Consider the following 18,398-nt stretch of genomic DNA (forward strand, 5'->3'; position numbering starts at 1 on the left):
GGAGCGGGGAGGAGACGGCGCGCCGCCGCAGACGCGGGAAGCGGGGAGGAGACAGCGCGCCGCCGCAGACGCGGGGCGGGGCGGTCGCGGCCCGCGGGGAGGAGAGGTGCGCGGCTGGCGATGCAACTGCAGTGAGGGTGTTGCAGCCTTTTCTGGGGCCAGAGGTTAGTCCCACTCCCTCTCGCTGCCTTTCCCCCCTCACCCCCCTTCCTCGTCCTCTTTTCTCCTGTCCCTCAGGTTTCCTCTTCTACCAAATTCCGCTCTTTTGCTAAATTTCCTCTCTTTTGTAATATCTTCCAACACCATTTCTTGAAAAAGATTTTGTCATGTTCGCTGCCGATCTGGACACCTTTTGTCCTGGTATCAAATAGTATAGTGGGACTCTTAATTCATGCGAAAGTTACTTGGTGAAAATAGAAATAAAAAGAGACGGAAAGTCTAAAGCAATGGCCTGTAACCGGGTGTAGATATCAAATAATTAAGGCAGAGTGAACTAAGCAGCTTATGTCCATCTGGAATAGGTCCCTGGACAAATAATTTTTTGGAGCCATTCAGAAAGTGGGACCAGGCTCAGGAAAGGGACAAGTGACCTTTAGGATGGTAATGCTGGTGCTGTTTCATAAAGAGCAGGGCCAAACAGATATTAGCAGGAGAAACATGCTTACCTCATGTAAGATAGATTATCTGTCTTCTGGAAAATATCCCTTTTCTAAGGGTAGCGGGTACCCTTGCATTCTCAGGTAACAACTGAAGCTTCAGCTCAGAATCAGGGGCATCCTTTATTCTCAATTTGTTGAGCCAGATCCCACCTAACTTCCTTAGATGCCTCTCTTACCACCTACCCCATTAGTCCCTACACTCTTTTTAAAAGAAATATTTTTCTGTCACCTTTATGATCCTGAACTACAACTTATACATAATGTATTTTAGCATCACACTGGTGGTACAGGAAGAGTAGCAACTGGTGACCATTGCTTCCTGGTTGACTAGGAGAATCTAGAGTTTCCTTTCTGGTTAGCTGCCAGAGCAAAGAAATTCAAAGCCAGCACATTGGAACCATTGGAAATCTTTTTTAAAAATCCCCAAACCCAGGCCACACCCTAGACTGATTAAATCACAATCTTCAGAGGAGGACCCGGGCATTAGAAGTTTTTGAAACTCCCCAGATAATACTAATGTGCAGACAAGTTTGGGAATCTCTGCCCTAGGGTCTTGCTAATCAAGGTATGGGCTGTGGACCAGCAACATCAGCATCACCTTGTTAGAAATGCAGACTCTCAGGCCCCACCTCAGACCTACTGAATCAGAATCTGTAATTTTACAAGATTCCCAGATTATTCCCACTTACATTAAACTTTGAGAAGCACTGATCTAGACAGGTGGAGTGGGGTCTGGAATCTACATTTTTAAGCCCTAGGGTCCAGGCCCGGCAATTTGTATTTTACAAGCTCTCCAGGCAATTTTGATACATGCTAAAGGTTAAGAACCCCTGATTAAAACTAGGGTTGTTGCTCACCCCCCTTGAAAATTTCTGATTTGGTAGGTTTAGGATAGGACCTGAGAATCTGCATTTCTAGGAAACTCTTGGGTATTGGGGATTCTGACCTCTGATCCAGGAACCACATTTTGAAAATCACCAGTCTAGAATGATTCTCTAGGCAGAGAGACAGTAACTGACTGATCTCTAAAGGATATTTCAGTTGGATTTTGAGACAACCAGACGAACTGTCTCTGCCTTGCAACAGAGGAACTCTCTCAATTCACAAGATGTTTACAAAGTCCAAACTCAGCTTTTCTTTTCAGTGGACAGTGCTAAATGCACCCTGTATTATGTGTTCCTTTGAGTCCTGCTTTTCTAAACTAGCCACTCCCTTGAATTGAAGCAATCTTTCTTCAGATTACTGTCATTCTGCCAACTGAACAACTACCAGAGCTGAGGAGGCGCTCCATTCCCCACTGGGTTAACTCTCATAGAGCTTATTTGCAAGTTCTTAGAGGATGACTCACTTTCTCCTCCATAGGTAACCTACACCCATAATTATTGATCAGTGGTATTAAGCTGCAATATCCAACTGATGGGTGCAGTGTCCAGACTTACTACTTTCTGGGGTGAAGTTGTGCCATCTCCTCAGCCCTTAGAAGCCCCTTTATTAAGGGCCCTACCACCTATTAAAATTGCTCACCTTTAGACATACAGATGGCCAACAAGCACATGAAAGGATGCTCAACATCGCTAGTTATTAGAGAAACGCAAGTCAAAACTACAGTAAGGTACCACCTCACACGATGGTCAGAATGGCCATCGTCAAAAAGTCTACAAATAATAAATGCTGGAGAGGGTGCGGAGAAAAGGGAACCCTCCTACACTGTTGGTGAGAGTGTAAGTTGGTGCAGCCACTATGGAGAACAGCATGGAGGTTCCTTAAAAAACTAAAAATAGAGCTACTGTATGATCCAGCAATCTCACTCCTGGACATACATCCAGAAAAGATGAAAACTCTAATTCGACAAGATACATGCACACCTATATTCATAACAGCACTGTTCACAATAGCCAAGACGTGGAAACAACCTAAATGTCCACCCACAGATGAGTGAATAAAGAAGATGTGATATATATATATAATGGAATACTACTCAGCCATTAAAAAAGAATGAAATATTGCCATTTGCAGCAATATTCGTGGACCTAGAGATGATTATACTAAGTGAAGTAAGTCAGAGACAAGTAATATCTGATATTGCTTATATGTGGAATCTAAAAAAAAATACAAATCAACTTATTTACGAAACAGACTCACAGACTTCGAAAACAAACTTATGCTTACTAAAGGGGAAAGGGGTGGGGGGATAAATTAAGAGTATGAGATTAACAGGTCCACACCACTATATAGAAAATAGATAAACAACAAGGATTTACTGTATAGCACAGGGAAATATATTCAGTATCTTGTAACAGTCCATAATAGAAAAGAATCTGAAGTTGTACACCTGAAATTGTACATCAATTGTAGTTAAATTTTTAAAAATTGCTCACCTCTTCTAGTCAGTTTTATTGCATACTTCTTATCCTCCCCCATTTTGAGTCAATAAATACCTGTTAAGCACCTGTGAAGTGCAAGACAGTATGTAAAGTGTATAAAACATGGCCTCTTCTCAAGGCTTCATGGTCTCGTAAAGGAGACAGACACATGCAGGAGACACAAGAATACAAGGCAAATTATGGGAAATGCTATATTCTACTAAGGAACAAACTCAGGATTCTGTGAAGGGGGGACTGTGAGAAACTTCCTGGAGGGAGTAGACTTTGAACTGGGAAGGGTAGATCTCTGATAAGAAGCTAAGAGGGCAGTGAGTGCCTGGGGATTATAAAGACCCTTGGTTTCACCCGATTTTTCTTTTCCCTTTTGTGAATATTTACCTTTAGATTCACAGCTTGTGCTTCTATTCAGTCTATCCACTGCCAGCTTCAAAGAATCACCCAAGCAGTGATTTATGGACAAGCACCTATTCGGTTGCACTTGGTACCCCAGAGGAGCTTCAGATTCTTTTCCATTATAGATTGTTAAAAGATATTAATACCCTTTAACTGCTCCCACTTGTAGAGTCTAAGTATGAGTTTTGTGAATAAAGCCTACCACTCCATGGAGGTGAATCTACATTGGAGGTGTGGCATAATAAAGACAGCAGGCTTGGAAGTCCTTCTACCTGTGTTTAAATACATGCTCAACATTTTAAACTGTGTGACCTTTGGTGAGTAAATTCACTCCTCTAAGCTTCAGTTTTCCTATCTGTAAAATGGGGATAATAATAGCATCCACTTTTTATGGGTTGTTTGGCATTTAAATGAGACAATGCATGTAAAGCAGTTAACACACTGCCTGGCACATAGCAGGCACTTAAACAATGTTAGCTATATTCTAAAACAAGCAGTTCTTACTCCGTTGTGAGAGAGTTGGCTTTAATCATTGACAGTTTGCTTGAAAAGTGTGCAGTGCATTGAGGCTCAGATTACCTGTCTGGTAATGAGTCAAGCTGGTATACAACTAGAAGACCTCTAGCTCCCTAAATGCCTTAGCCTCAGCTGGAGTCCAGATGAATCCATATCCCTATCTCAGGAGCAGTGTTAGTCTGGAGTAGCTGGGGATAAACCTGTAACCCTCTGTATGGCACTCATGGTCTCAGGGGTGCTACAGCACACTGGCCACCCTGTTTGGTGTCACCTAGCTTGCTAATCTAAAAGGGTATAGCCTGGAAACTTAATTTCAGAGTACCAGGGTACACTTTTTGAAATGTGTGTAGAGATCCTTAGGACTATCCCAAGCTCTGGAGCTCATGACTATAATAACACTATGATGTTGATAGCACAGGTATTATCTCTATTTTATGGATTAAGATACTGGTATTCAGACGTTAAGAATGGACTTGAGGACACAGAGGGGGAAGGGGAGCCTGGGACATAGTGAGAGTAGCATTGACATATATACACTACCAAATGTAAAATAGATAGCTAGTGGGAAGCTGCTGCATAGCACAGGGAGATCAGCTCGGTGCTTTGTGACCACCTAGAGGGGTGGGATAGGGAGGGTGGGAGGGAGACACAAGAGGGAGGGGATATGGTGATATACATATGCATATAGCTGATTCACTTTGCTGTACAGCAGAAACTAACACAACATTGTAAAGCAATTATACTCCAATAAAGATGTATATATATAAAAATAAAAGACACTGGTATTCAAAGTGATTAAAGGACTTACCCATGATTACCAAAACAGCAATTGATTTGGGGCTTGAATCCAAGATACTGATTCTAATTCACTCTAATTCACACTCTCAAGCTATACTTTTTTCACAATTCTAAATCAGAAATACAGGTTATTGTATCTTGAATCGTCAGCCATAATAATAATACCGTAAGCCTCTATCTCTCAGAGAAAAAAAGACTATAATCTCACCACTAATGACATATACATGTATTCATGCATGTATTTATGCATAGGCATGTATATATATGTAATGTATGTATATTTTTGTAGTTGTATTAGCAAAAGTTGTGATAAATTCACACTTTTCCACCTATGATCCCTTGATCCCAAGAGTTAGCTAGGATTTGAAATGTAGTCTGTGGCCCTGACAGAGTAATTATGTCATAATTACTGTCCTGCCTGTAGACCTAACCTGTGATGCTTGTCTCAGCGAGTCTCTTGGTCCTGATGTTATAAGGATGTCACCTGGAGACTGCTCTCATTGAAAAGCCTTCCTGTTCATTATCCAGACTATGCCACCTGCCTTGGCTTCCTACCCTGTGTAGAGAAGGGTTTGAATTGCACTATCCAAAATCTCTTCATTCCGTGGTTCTATTAAACAATCTTTCTATCCAGTTTTTCACTCTTTTGGTTAGACATTGTTGCTTCTACCTCCTGGACTGTCAGTCTGGATAAAGAATAGTGCTTAGTTTTGCAGCTAGTAGGATTTCTATGTGATTTTTACACACACCCCCTTTTTTTTTCACTTTTTAACCTTTTCTGTTATCGATTTTCCAGCTGTCCAGGGCATTATATATATAAAGCCGCAACACTGAGAGGCCCGCGTACCGCAAAAAAAAAAATTACATGATGAGTTGAGTGAAGAAAAAGATGAGAGCAAGCTCAAGATGAGCACAAAGTTTTGTGTCTAGGAAAAAGGAAAAATGATAGTGCCAGCAAAGCATGATGAGTCGGAACCGATGACAGTGGTAAATCCAAGTAGAGGTGAGGGCTGCTAAAAAAACATAATAATAATACGACTAGAACCCAGTTGAGTCATTAAGGCTTGGGATAGAGGACAGGTGAGCTTTCTGAAGAGGATCATGAAGCAAAGTAAGAGAAGCACATGGGCAGCCCAAAATTATGCATAGGAGACTCATATGGTCCAACACACTTATTGGTATTGAACCTACACCCCCAGTTCTATCCAGTTCCTGAGTTGACCTGGAAAAGATGAGCGCAGGTGTGTAAATGCCACCCTCACCCACAAAGGAAGAGTTGAAGGAAGAGTGGGGGCAGGTAGTAGGGGAGTACCTACAACACCTTTGTTCATTATCTGATTTACCAAAGATAAGAATCCTACATCTCTAGGAACTCACCAGACTGTAGCCTAATCCCTGGATTGCCATGATTGCCTACTCCGTAGGAATGATTTCTGTCCCAATTCCTGATCCTTACTCTACTTCCTTTCTGGGGTCGAAATACTACCCTGAATCTCAGTGCACTTGCCCAGGGCCCCAGCTCGTTGCCTTGCCTGTATCAGGCCCCTCTCACTGAAGAGTGGTCCAAGAGCAAGACCAGTGTCCTGCTTCACATCAGAAACCTCCTCTCTTCTCATTCTAACCACAGTTTCACAAATGGACTTCCCTCGTGCTCCAGTGGTTAAGACTCTGTGCTTCCCCTGCAGGGGGCACGGGTTTCGCATGCCGTGGGGTGCAGCCAAAAACAAAAAAACAAAAAAAAAAAAACTAAGAAATGAAAGCTAGAGCCTTTTGCAGCTAACTCCCCCATCTACATAATTTTGGACCTTTGGCTGTCAGCTCTGCCTGAGATGGCACCACCCCCTCTTGGACACTATGATTTGACTTTCTGCCACCTCGGATTGGAGAAGTAAGAAGAGTAGGAGAGTGTGCTATCTCTGGAGCCAGGGAAGGAGAAATTTTTAGGCCAATTTTCAAGCCAGCCAATTCCTGCAGAAAGATGAAGGAAAATGAGAATGGCCTTAGATTGTTTGATTTGGTGAGAAGTAGGTCATGGTGACAATGAAGGAGGATGGTTTCAGTAGTGTGGTGGAGACAGAAGCCAAATTACAAGGGATATTGAATGTTTTTTTACAATAGAGAAACTCAGACAAGAATGATTCAGTCATGGTGAAACCTTTATTTAAGCCTGTCTTTGCATACAAATCACAGAGCGTGTTCACAGAAGTTCACCCTAAAGACTCAATCCTCATAGTTTCTCAGTGTTTCCGATTTCCTTCTTCCCTGTCTTCTTCAATCTTTCTTCTCTGTTCTCATATATAGCCTACTTACCCCTCCTCATTTTCAACTATGTTCCTAAACAGAGATATAGAAGGAAACCTTAATAAAATAATGAAATCTCAAAACAATAAACAAAAACATGTCAAGTCTCTCCTGGCTGGGATGAAGAAAGATGCGAGGGAGGCACCCTCATCTCACCCTTAGCGGCATGAGAATCTAAATTAGCAAGGGTAAGAGAAAATTGACCTGTACAAAGAAGTGGCCCTTCTTTGCCTTAAGCTGCTCAGAGGTCAGAAGTGGAAATACCAGACAGGAAAGACGTAGGGGAGTTGTGGAGGAAGAGAACATACAATTAGGTGAAAGCCACTGTCTTCAGGAAGGATCCAGGGAAGAGAGTAGGCTGGCACAGAGCAGAATTCTCTGAAGAATCCCTGGAATACTGACTTCCCCTTTGCTATGGAGACACAGGGCACCACATGCCCCATTTGCTTCTTTCCTTTGACTGGAATGCCTCCCTCCTTCTCTGAAGGTGAGTTTCCAGGAAGCCTTCAAGATCCAGTTCAATCTACACCCATCTGATGATGCCTTCCTAACAGAAGTCTTCCCTGGACAGAGTTCCCTCCTCCATCCTCTGGGCTCTCATACCTTCAACTACGAGGCATGTGAGGTACGCGGCTCTCGGGAGAGGTATGAGGCGAGTGTCCATACCTCTAAGTCCACTGTCAAACTTGTATTTGCTTACAATTCTGTGTGCTGGTCGGGAGCTCCCTGACCTTGGGATCCTTAGTGCCCCACATCGTACCCGGCACACAGTACATAATTAATAACTGTGAGGGAGAAAGGGGAAAAGATAGAAGAGAGCAAAAAGAGGGAAGGAAAAGCAGGGTGGAGAAAGAGAGAGAGGAAACATCTGACTCAACTTTCCCTGGCCAAGAAAAAGGGAAATGGATTCAAAAAACTCTGGAAGAAAGGGACAGAGGAAGGAACCACTTTTCTGGGCCTCCTCTGCCTTTTACTCTTCTCTCTGCCACTTCCTCTCACAACTTAGGACCTCACACCACACTGTACTGTTTTCTCTCCTGATCCCTCGATTCACCCCAAAGGGAAGGAAAGAAGCCAGCCAGGCTCCTGACTTCTCCCACCCCATGCCCTCAAATCCTGTTTCATCCCTTTGCCGCCATGGGCGCCTCCCTCCTTCCCGTCTTCATCTTCCCCGCCTGCAGCACTCCCACCTCGTCGCCCTGGCATCTCGAGCCCCTGTGCTGTGCCGGGTCCAGACAGGAGCATCCTCCTCAGATTGAAAACCAAGGGGCTCTTAGGGGCAGCCTGTGGTGTATGGCTGAGGAATCGTTAGACTGTGTCTACAAGTTTACCTGAGAAAGAACCTCGTCAGGAGGGTTTGGGTGTCCCAGGGATTGGAGAGTAAAGAGAAGCAGCAATTGCAGTCCTTCCCCCACACTCCTCAGCTCTTTCACGGATGGCCTCTCCACGTTTTTCTCCTTCGTCCATTGATCAGAATATCATTTTCCCAACTGACCTCTCATGGCCCCTACACCTTGGCTATTGACGCTTCTTGACTGTCTGCCCAGCCAGATGCACTTTCCCCACCAAGAATCTAAACCTTGTATAGTTGCCCCTGGGTCTCCTCTCCTTACCTAGGTATTCAGCTGCCTCTCCTTCCCCAACGCTCTTTCCCTAGGAATTCCAGAACCACCTTTTCCTCAATGCAGATCATACATACAAAAGCGCTGTGTGAGTTGTAAAGCACTGTGCTAGAATGAAATATGATCGTGAAAAAAGCCTTCTCTTTATCCCTGCTCCCATCATTTCTATCCTCTCAAAATGCTTCTTATCCCTTCCTCACACCATCCACCGCCACTCCCCCTTCACCCGGCAGGTTTAGTTTGGTGTCGTGTGGGAACCAAAGCTATTTGCTGCACGGTGGGCAGTGTCAGGATGCAGGCAGGCATCTCAGCCCGAGGCCTCGGCAGAGTTCCCAGGCACAGCCATCGGCCCAGGCCAGGACAGAAGGCGTGGATAAGGTGGGAGGGGGCATAAGTACGGTGGCTGTAGCCCCCCAGCACCACTAGCTCCCCCTGCAGCACAGCGCCTGCAGCCCCGACATGGGGCGAGGGCAGGGGTGTCAGGTGAGTCCAGCTATCGGTCCTTGGTTCATAGGCCTCAAAGCTCAGCAGGTCCCCAGTCTCACCTAGCCCACCCGCTACATACAGCCGCCCGCCCAGAGCAGCCATGACGTGGCCAGCCCGAGGTACCCCCATAGGGCTCAGAAGTGTCCCCGGCTTCTCAAGTTTGGGGTCATAGTGCAGCAACGAGGCCAGGTACTGGCCAGTCCCACTGCAGCCGCCGCTCACGTACAGCTGGCCCTCCAAAACAGCAGCTGCGTGGGCAAAGCGTGGTGCTGGAAGGGCAGGTGCCGGCCTGTGGGAGAACAGGGCACGTGATCAGGCAACAGTCATCTTCCGTTCTCCTCTTCCAAGACTCCTAGCCTCTCCCTGATGCCTGAAACACCCCCTTCCCTGCTCACCTCCAGATATTGAGCTTGGGGCTATAAGTCTCCACAGAGCTGAGGGCAACACCACTGTCTCGTCCACCCAGGGCATAAAGCAGTCCATCCAGCACCACCAGGGGGAAAAAGCTCCGAGCCTGGCACAAAGGCGCCATCTCCTCCCAGTCCTCTTGCCTGGGGTCCCACCTGGACACAGTGGGACAAGAGATGGGAAGAGTGACCCTGGGAGTCTGCGGTTGGCTGGGCTGCCAACCTCCCGCAGCTGCCCACCTTGGGACCGGCCGCTCTCAGGGGGCCATACCTGAGAGTCGAAGCCAGGGTGTTAGAGTGGCCGTAGAAATCCTGTCCGCCACACACGTAGAGCTCACTTCCGGCTAGGCTCGCAGCCCCGTGCCGAAAGCGCCCGGGGGCAGGCAGGGCAGGCAGCCGTCCCCACTCCACAGTTCGAACCAGTCCTATGCCGCAGCGAAAGGCCCGGGCCCACCACACTTCTCGGGACGGCTGTCTCGTGGCCATGTCTGATCTGAGCCCGTCCCCGCCAATCACTACTAGTGCCTGGTCAGGCTCCCTCCGCCTCTCTTGTCCTGGAACCTCAGCCTCCACCATCAGCTGACGCAGCAAGTCCGGGCTCAAGGGTGGAGGCAGCCCGGCTGCCCATACCCTCCGCAGCTCCCTGGTAGACATACGGCCAAAGCGAACGCATCGAAGCAGGGCCTTGGCCTCTGACTCCTGGGTGTCAGGGTTGGCAGCTAGCCAACGCAGTGCAGCCGCAAAGGCCTCGAACTCCTCCTGCAAGTGTAGCTCATCGCTGTCCAGGAGCTCAGCCAGGCAGGCAACCGGTAAGGACGGGAAAGTGGAGCACAAAGCCACAGCAGGCAGGTGGGTGAGGAGGTAGTGACGGGCTTTGCTCCAGAGCCTCTCCAGCCCAGGGGCTTCAGCCATGGGGATCAGGGCCAGGCAACGGGCAGGGCTGAGGCCTTGTGCCAAGGCTCTCTGGCACAGAGCCAGGCAGGAAGAGCTCTGGTACCGCAGAGCAGCCTGGGTGGCTCTCAGCAGTCCCGGCCACCTTGCCCGCACAACCCCAGAGTAGGCAAAGGAGACAAGGAGTCGCAGGTCCTGGGCAGAGATGGTATGCAGAGACACCTCTGTGCCCTGGGATTCCCTCATCCCGCTCAGGAGCATGGCCCCAAAGAACTCACTGCCACAGGCGAGGGCTGCTCGGTGCACTGCAAGAGGGAGAAGCAGAGGGGGACCCAGAGTGTTGCAAACTGCAAGGCACTCCCCTGTCTTCACAGCCCCAACTTTGGGCCAACCACCCAAGACCACAGGCCAAACTGCGGTACATGCACCAGAACCACGTGGGGTGCTTGTTACAGTGAGGGTCTCACGGACCCACCTCCAGAGATTCTGATTCAGTAGCTCTAGACGCAGACCCTAGGAATTTGTGTTTTAACATATTCAAGCACCCTGCATGATTCTCATGTTAGTGGCCTGAAGACACTTTGAAAAACATTGCCTTAGTCTTCTTGATGCAGGCCAATTAGAGAAAGGGTCTTGATCAACCAAGTGAAGATGCTACAGAGAACATTTGCTAAGAGGGGGTACAAGATAAACTGCAAAGACCGATGTGCAGCTTATATAGGTCTTTCTATATTGTGCACAGAATAAAGTTCTTTCCTCTACAATTATAAGAGCCACTGACATCAGCCATTCTGCTAGTCAGATTTTACTCAGAAAGTGGTACCACACTCAGGAATGGTTGTGAGCCACACTCATCTAACTGCCATCTCCTCTTACCCAAGATTTAGGGCTTGTAAACTGGAAGCCTTCAAAATCACCTGCTTCAATTGCTCCTTTTAAGATATGGAAACTGAGTCCTAGTGAAAGGCAGTAATTTATTTTCTATCTCCATACAGGGGCTGTCTGGGCAGATCACTGTAACTGATGTCAGGCTGCAGTGAGCATACCTGTGTATCAGTTCCCTGCTTATCTGCATGGCCCTCGTGACTCTGAAAATATCCTATTCAAAAATGCTATTAAATAACTAAACCTGGGCTTCCCTGGTGGCGCAGTGGTTGAGAGTCTGCCTGCTAATGCAGGGGACACGGGTTCGTGCCCTGGTCCGGGAGGATCCTGCATGCCGCGGAGCGGCTGGGCCCGTGGGCCATGGCCGCTGGGCCTGTGCGTCCGGAGCCTGTGCTCTGCAGCGGGAGAGGCCACAGCGGTGAGGGGCCCGCGTACCGCAAAAAAAATAAAATAAAATAACTAGACCTTATATGCTCCCTAATGTAACTCAATTTGAGGCAGTTGGCATCAAGTATGGAGTATCCTTACCAAAATATTTAACCGAAATCTAATCAAACCTTCAGATCTAAATTCAAGTTTATAGGAAATTGAGAGGCTGAAAGAATGAGTTAAACAAACCATGAGGGAAAATGCTTACAAATCTAGAACATGGAGCACTCTATAGGACAACTAATCTTGTTTCTTCAGTAAGTCATAAAAAAGGGAGAGAGAACTGTACGAGAGTAAAGGAAGCTTAAGAGACATATATCTGAGTTCAGTGCAAACCTTGATTGGCTCCTGGGTTGAACAGAGCAGCTCTAAAAGACACATTTTTGGACAAGTGGGAAAATTTCAATGTGGACTATGCGATATTAAGAAATCATTGTTAATTTTGTTAGATATGATAAATTGTGGTTACATGAGAAAATGTCCTCTTTTAGAGAGACACATACCCAAGTATTTGTGAGTGAAATGTCTGAGATTTACTTTAAACTTCAGCAAAAAATAAAGAAAGAAATGAAACAAATATAGTAAAATGTTCATTGTTAAGTCTGGGTGATGGGTGTTTGAGTGTTCACCTTAATATTCTCTTTTCTTTGCTATGTTTGAAATGCTTCATAACAGAAAAGAGAGGAGGACTTCCCTGGTGGCACAGTAGTTAATAATCCGCCTGCCAATACAGGAGACACGGGTTCGATCCCTGGTCCAGGAAGATCCCACATGCCACGGAGCAACTAAGCCCATGCACCACAACTACTGAGCCCGCATGCCACAACTACTGAAGCCCGTGCACCTAGAGCCCGTGCTCCACAACACGAGAAGCCACCGCAATGAGAAGCCCCCGCACCGCAACAAAGAGTAGCCCCACCCGCTGCAACTAGAGAAAGCCTGCGCACAGCAACGAAGACCCAACACAGCCAAACATAAATTAATTGATTAATTAATTATTTTTTAAAAAAAGAGGGGAAATGCTGCTAGAAGTCCTCTCGGGCAGGTCACACAGACCCAAGCTCCCAGTGAGGCTTATGAACCTCAGGGTGCTTTGATCAGTTGCAGCATGTTCACCTCTCTCAAAGGGCAGGTGATACCGGAGTGGCTTTCCACTGTCTTTTTGAGCAGTAGGTAGTAGCTTGGTGCTTCCCAAGCAGTAAACATTAGTGACAGCTTCCATATTGCCTGAGAAAATCTGCATTCCGTAAAGCAGGTAAGCCATCTCATCTTCCATACCATCAATCAGCCTATAGCTCAGAGCCACTGACAAAGGATTCACAACCACTTGTATTCTGTGCCCCTTCTCACTCATCATTATTCCTTAGAATTTTAAGTGACAGGTTTCCACCACTAAGTTGGAATGTTTCTTAAAGGAAGTGAAAGCAGTGATATTGAATACAAGGATGTTTAAATTCCAAACCCTCGTGAGAATTTTATAACTATGAAATTTTAAATTCCCCATGCATCTAGTGCTATTGGAAATGATAACAAACACTTTAGAAGTCTGTTATGGACTGAGTGTTTGTGTTCCCCGCCCCCACCAAATTCATATGTTGAAGCCCTGATCTCCAACGTGATAGTATCTGTAGGTGGGGCCTTTGGGAGGTAATTATGTATGAGAGTAGAAACCCTCATGAATGGGATTAGTGCCCTTATAAGAGGAGACATGAGAGAGATGATCTCCCTCTCTCTCTGCTGTGTGAAGATACAGTGAGAAGGTGGTCATCTACAAACCAGAAAGAGGGCCCTAACCAGAACCTGACCTTGCTGACACCCTGATGCAGCCTCCAGAGCCATGAGAAATAAATTTCTATTGTTAAACCACCCAGTCTATGGTATTTTTGTTATAGCAGCCCAAGCTGACTAAGATAGGATCCTTTTCCTTTGGGGAGTCCCAGAAGCACTTTGGGTGCCAGGCATTCCTCCAATGAGCAGTAGCTATGTGACTTTGGACTTGTCTTAAAGACCGATTTCCTTATCAATAAAGTGTAAGAGCTGAACTAGATAATATCTAAACAAATCCCTTTTAATGTTAAACTTCTATGTGTCTGCACTCTGACTCCGTTTGCCAGGTGCTATGTGTCTTTGACTTGACTGCATAGGAGGCAATGCATGGCCTAGTGAGAGCAGACTGGGTTAGTGGATGTGGGCCTGTATCCTGGTTTTCACCTGTTAACATCTCTGAATTTAATATTCTTTATCTGCACCCAGGGATAATGATATCTAACTCACTAGTTTTCAGTGAGATGAAAAGAGATGGCATGTGTAAAAGAAATTCCTGGTACCCAGTACCTCACTAAATGTTAGTAGAATCTGAATAAATCTCAACTTATTCAACCCTCTTCAGCTTTCCTGGTGATGAGCAGAGTTAACTTCAAAGTGCCATGAACTGGTAGCCTTAAGATTCTGGCCAAACAGTACCAGACCTTGCTCACTAGCTGTAGGGTCCACATCTGGCATGGTGTCAAGCTCACTTGGGGGGAAAGGACACACTGAGTTTTTCCACTGTGTTCCTCTGGCCTTTACTGTGTCCTAAATAGAAGATGTCAAGAAGGGCCTTTGGTTAATCTTTGTTTGAGTCAATCACCTCCTGCTTGTTCTACTGGCATGGACTACATACCCTTAGCTCCAGCCAGCTGACTGTAAATTTCTTGTTTCTGGGCACAGGGAAAGCCACAGCATAAATCTGTCAGTGCTCTTAAGAAAACAACTCAACTGCGCATGCTCCATTCTCAGTGGGTCAGGAGAGGTGCCAAAGGTCACCCTGGGGAAATTCTGACTGCAGCAGGGATCAAAACCACTATGGTAGGGACTGAACCACCCGCTGCTTGCACACACCATTTCAGGTGGCATATGCGCCTGCATTAACGTAATGCCCCACAGACCCTCACCCCGCAGCCGGCAGCCGTCTGCCTCCAGCTCCAGGTCACATCCGATGCCTTCTTGGTACAGGAGCTCCATGGTGCGCAGGTTCTCTCTCAGTTCCTCTGCCTGGCTGGGCTGCTTTTCATCTTCCCGGGTGCTTCCAGCCCCCTCACGTCCCCACTGGGCCGCAGCCTTCACCCGGGGTGCGCCCAGGGCTTCAGCCGCGACCAGCACATCCTCCCGTGGGGCGGGTCCCAGCACCCCCTCATAGGCAAAGGTCAGCATGGCCTCCCAGGCCCCGGGGGTTACATCCAGGCTGAGGGGGCATTGCAGACCTCTGCTGCCCAGCAACCTGCCTCTGAAGAGGCTGCTGACTGCGGCCAAGATCACCCGATGCACCCCGTATACTCGTCCCCCGACCGACACGTCTTCATCCAGCAACAACCTCTGCTCTCGCAGCCGCTGTGCCTCCGCGAAAAACTGGCTGGGATGCGCCTCGCTGCGCAGCTCCTCGGGCTCCTCTGCGTCTTCTCCGTCCTCATCCTCTTCCTCCTCCTCTTCTTTGTCTAGGGACAAGGCTGGAGAGGGAAGGCTCCCCGGGGCCATGGGCCTGGGGCCAGGCTCTTCCAGAGGAAAGGGGGGCAAACCAGGATCCTGGTCTGGGGACGGAGGCCAGGAGGGGGTTCTCCTGGTGGACAAAGGGAGGCCAAGGCCGTCCTTCTGGACTGGAAGAGAGACTTGTTCAGGCTCTGAGGGACGATGTGCCGAGTCCGAGACGCTCATGGCCCAAGCTCACTGGATTGCTGCAGGTAAGCAGAGGAAAGAGAAGAGAGGGTAAGAGCTGGGCCCACAGAGGCCAGAGGAAGCCCTGCCTCCAGTCCGGCGACATGTCAGTCCCTCTTCCTACTTCAACCCCCTCTCCCCATCCCAGGGCTCGAGCGTGTAGGCCACACCGCGCGACTCTGAGGTTCCCCAGGTGCAGCAAAGCACGCAAGATCTATGTGTAAACATCCAGTACCCGGAACTGTACCCTGCCCGTCTTGCCCCTATGCCAGTAGTCACCCTCCTAAGACACCAGCGTTCCGCTTGCCCTCTCACTTGAGCCTGCTCTACTCCTGACAGTGTGGCAGAGGGAACGCGCCCCCGGGGCCCCGTCCCTGACCGAACCCAGCTAATTATAGGCAGTGCTGGCAGGCTGGGGGCTGGTCTCCAGGTGCCCAAACTCTGACACCCAATCCCCTGGGCCTGACCTGAGATGACCTCCTCTCCCCTTCCACTTGTAGGTCATGCCCTGGTGCTGAGCGAGGCAAATTCAGAAGCCAAGTAGGATGTGGGGATCTGGTGGAGTGAGCCAGGCCAGAAAGGCTTCCTTCACTGGACTGGGCTGGAGGGGGTGCATGAAGAAAGTCTGGACTCTGCACACCTGCAGGAAAGTGGGGAGAAAGAGTGAAGCGTGTGTTTGGGGTCAGTCCTGGCCTTTGTTGATTTTTCTGTGCATGATAAAGCTGGGACCCTAGAGCGAACAATCCTGACATGAAACTCAAACATAACCCATCCATCTGGTCCAACAAGGGCAGAGGAGTGGGGGAGGTGAAGGGGCATGGGTCAGGGCTACCGACCATGGGTGACCCACCCGTAGTGAGGGGTTTCCTCCCTGTGCCAACGTGGAGTTGGTGGTGAGAGAGCCAAACCCAACCCTCAGGCTGCACTCCTCCAAATGGGTAAACAGAGAGGCAGCCCATGGTTGTCCTGGCTTGTGAAATGGGCAATAGTGACCAGCCTCTGTGTGGATCCTCTTATGGCCTCTCCTTTGCAAGACAAGGTGGCCAACACCTTGGGCCCCCACCAGGAAGAGGAGGAACCGCTATCTGGCAGAGACAAGCCCCAGGTCAGCCTCTGCCCTCCCTCTGCCAACAAGGACAAGGACACTGGACCCTGATCTGCATTTTCTGCCAATCCCATGGTCCTGGGACAGCTCCACCACAGCCACGAGTCTCTGGAGGCTCTGCTCGGCTCCACCATGGCAGGACCCATACCCCACAGCGAATCCCCGAAGGTTGGATGAAACCTGCTCTTCTGTGCAATCATCCACCCTCCGTTAAATGCATTATGACTGACCTCCCCCCATAGCACCTCCAGGTCTGTTGGCCGTCCTTCTTGTTGCTGACCTGCTGACTGGGGCAGGGTCTTGGCATCTCAGCCAGGGGACAGTATTACTTCCACCTCTGCTTAGGAGCCCCATGTGGAGCCACACTCCCCAAAAATGATGTGGAGAATTGGGGGGCCAGGCCTGGCAAGGCCCCATTGGCTTCATCTGGGTCATGGGAGTCATGGTAACGGATTGGTGCTTAGGGTTCTCAAAGGTTCGGGATGGAAGCAGGGAAAGAGAACTTCGCTCCAGAGGACAGCCTCAAGGGTCCCTCTGAGGGTGAGAGGAAAGGGCTGAGGGTGACCTTGACTCCTCCCTCCCTGATGAAGAGGGGCATCATCCTCTACCTGCAGCTGCCTTGGATTACTGCTCAGGCCGGCATAGGTGTGGGCTCAGCACTCTGCTAGACAGCAGGAAGGGATTTGGGATACGGCCTCAGTGAATTAAAGGAGCCCCATTCCCATCCCACTCCAGGGCTCAGATCGCTCGTTACCTTGCTCTCGGCTTCAGTCACTACTATCACCAGCCTGTCTATCTCAGCCGTCTCCACCAATGGCAAAGTCAAGGCTGGTGAGTCTGTTGTGACTCCATGACCTCTTAGGGCCCCCGGTCCTGTTGGGAGTTGGTGAGACCGATTGACTCTTCTTTCCTCTCCTCTCAGGTGGTACCTACTTCCTTGTCTTGCACAGCCTGGGTCTGGAGCTTGGCAGTTCCACTGGAATCATATTTGCTTTCTCCTATGCAGTAGCTGTGGCTGTGCATACAGTGGGCTTCACAGAGACCCTTTTGGACCTGTTCCGGGTAATGCCCATTCCCTTCCTTCATGCAACCTTTTCTCAAGTCAGCTGACCACCCAGCTTGCATTTTCGTGGCTCCAGCCTGGACAAGTCATTTTAAGAATCAGATGGACCAATTAAAAATCTCTGTGACTGGGCTTCCCTGGTGGCGCAGTGGTTGAGAGTCCGCCTGCCGATACAGGGGACACGGGTTCGTGCCCCGGTCCGGGAAGATCCCACATGCCATGGAGAGACTGGGCCCGTGAGCCATGGCTGCTGAGCCTGCGCGTCCGGAGCCTGTGCTCCGCAACGGGAGAGGCCACAACAGTGAGAGGCCCACGTACCGCAAAAAAAAAAAAAATCTCTGTGACCCCCTACCTCTGTGTTCTGCCCTTCCAGGAGCATGGGGTGCAGCTACCAAACATGGATCCTGAAAATGAGTTTCGGGTGGTGGGCCTGGTGACCGTGACTATCCTTGTAGGCATTGGCACTGGCAGGCGTGGAGTGGGAGTCCAAGGCAGGCGAGGGGGAATTGAGTTGGGGGTGAAAAGACTAAGGGGATGGCAGTGAGAGCTGGACAGATCCGGAAGGGGCGGAATGTGGGGAGATGTGGGATTGTGTGCGTGGGTAGTTGACAGAGCAGATTTCCAGGGACCCAGACCTGAAGCTAGCCGGTTCTGCTGGGAGAGACTCCACATGCCAGTTTTTGAAGAGGAAAGTAAGGAGGACTCCTTCTGAGGATCTGTTGGGATGAGGACAACATGACTACCAGATGAGAAATGCCCTGCTTCTTGC

At 48.7% G+C, this 18,398-nt stretch overlaps 1 protein-coding gene and 1 long non-coding RNA gene across 2 annotated transcripts; one reads left to right on the top strand and one right to left on the bottom strand.

Annotated features, from left to right (window-relative positions):
* Window positions 1-84: 84 nt before the first annotated feature.
* On the top strand, window positions 85-12,505 carry LOC112410583 (uncharacterized). Its single transcript, XR_003005456.1, has 3 exons — window positions 85-164; window positions 7,539-7,676; window positions 12,447-12,505. It is a non-coding gene; the product is annotated as an uncharacterized LOC112410583 (long non-coding RNA).
* KLHL33 (kelch like family member 33) lies at window positions 6,893-17,413 on the bottom strand. Its single transcript, XM_024761265.1, has 6 exons — window positions 17,321-17,413; window positions 15,929-16,101; window positions 14,705-15,481; window positions 9,838-10,762; window positions 9,555-9,722; window positions 6,893-9,448 (listed from the first exon to the last, which is right to left on the bottom strand). The coding sequence occupies exons 3-6, from the start codon at window positions 15,459-15,461 to the stop codon at window positions 8,896-8,898; spliced, it is 2,403 nt and encodes an 800-aa protein (XP_024617033.1). The 5' UTR covers window positions 15,462-15,481; window positions 15,929-16,101; window positions 17,321-17,413; the 3' UTR covers window positions 6,893-8,895.
* Between the last annotated feature and the right edge of the window lie 985 nt (window positions 17,414-18,398).

Source organism: Neophocaena asiaeorientalis, unplaced genomic scaffold (genome assembly GCF_003031525.2).
Source record: "Neophocaena asiaeorientalis asiaeorientalis breed wild unplaced genomic scaffold, Neophocaena_asiaeorientalis_V1.1 scaffold95, whole genome shotgun sequence".
NCBI classification, from domain to species: Eukaryota; Metazoa; Chordata; class Mammalia; order Artiodactyla; family Phocoenidae; genus Neophocaena; species Neophocaena asiaeorientalis.

What these genes read in the sequence shown, in the direction of transcription:
- KLHL33 (XM_024761265.1), bottom strand. Translation starts at nt 15,461, where the DNA reads ATGAGCGTCTCGGACTCGGCACATCGTCCCTCAGAGCCTGAACAAGTC. An exon ending in AGACGGCTGCCGGCTGCGGG is followed by an intron (nt 10,763 to 14,704) that starts GTGAGGGTCTGT and finishes TCCCTCTTGCAG; the next exon opens with TGCACCGAGCAGCCCTCGCC. An exon ending in CCCAAGCTCAATATCTGGAG is followed by an intron (nt 9,449 to 9,554) that starts GTGAGCAGGGAA and finishes GTTCTCCCACAG; the next exon opens with GCCGGCACCTGCCCTTCCAG.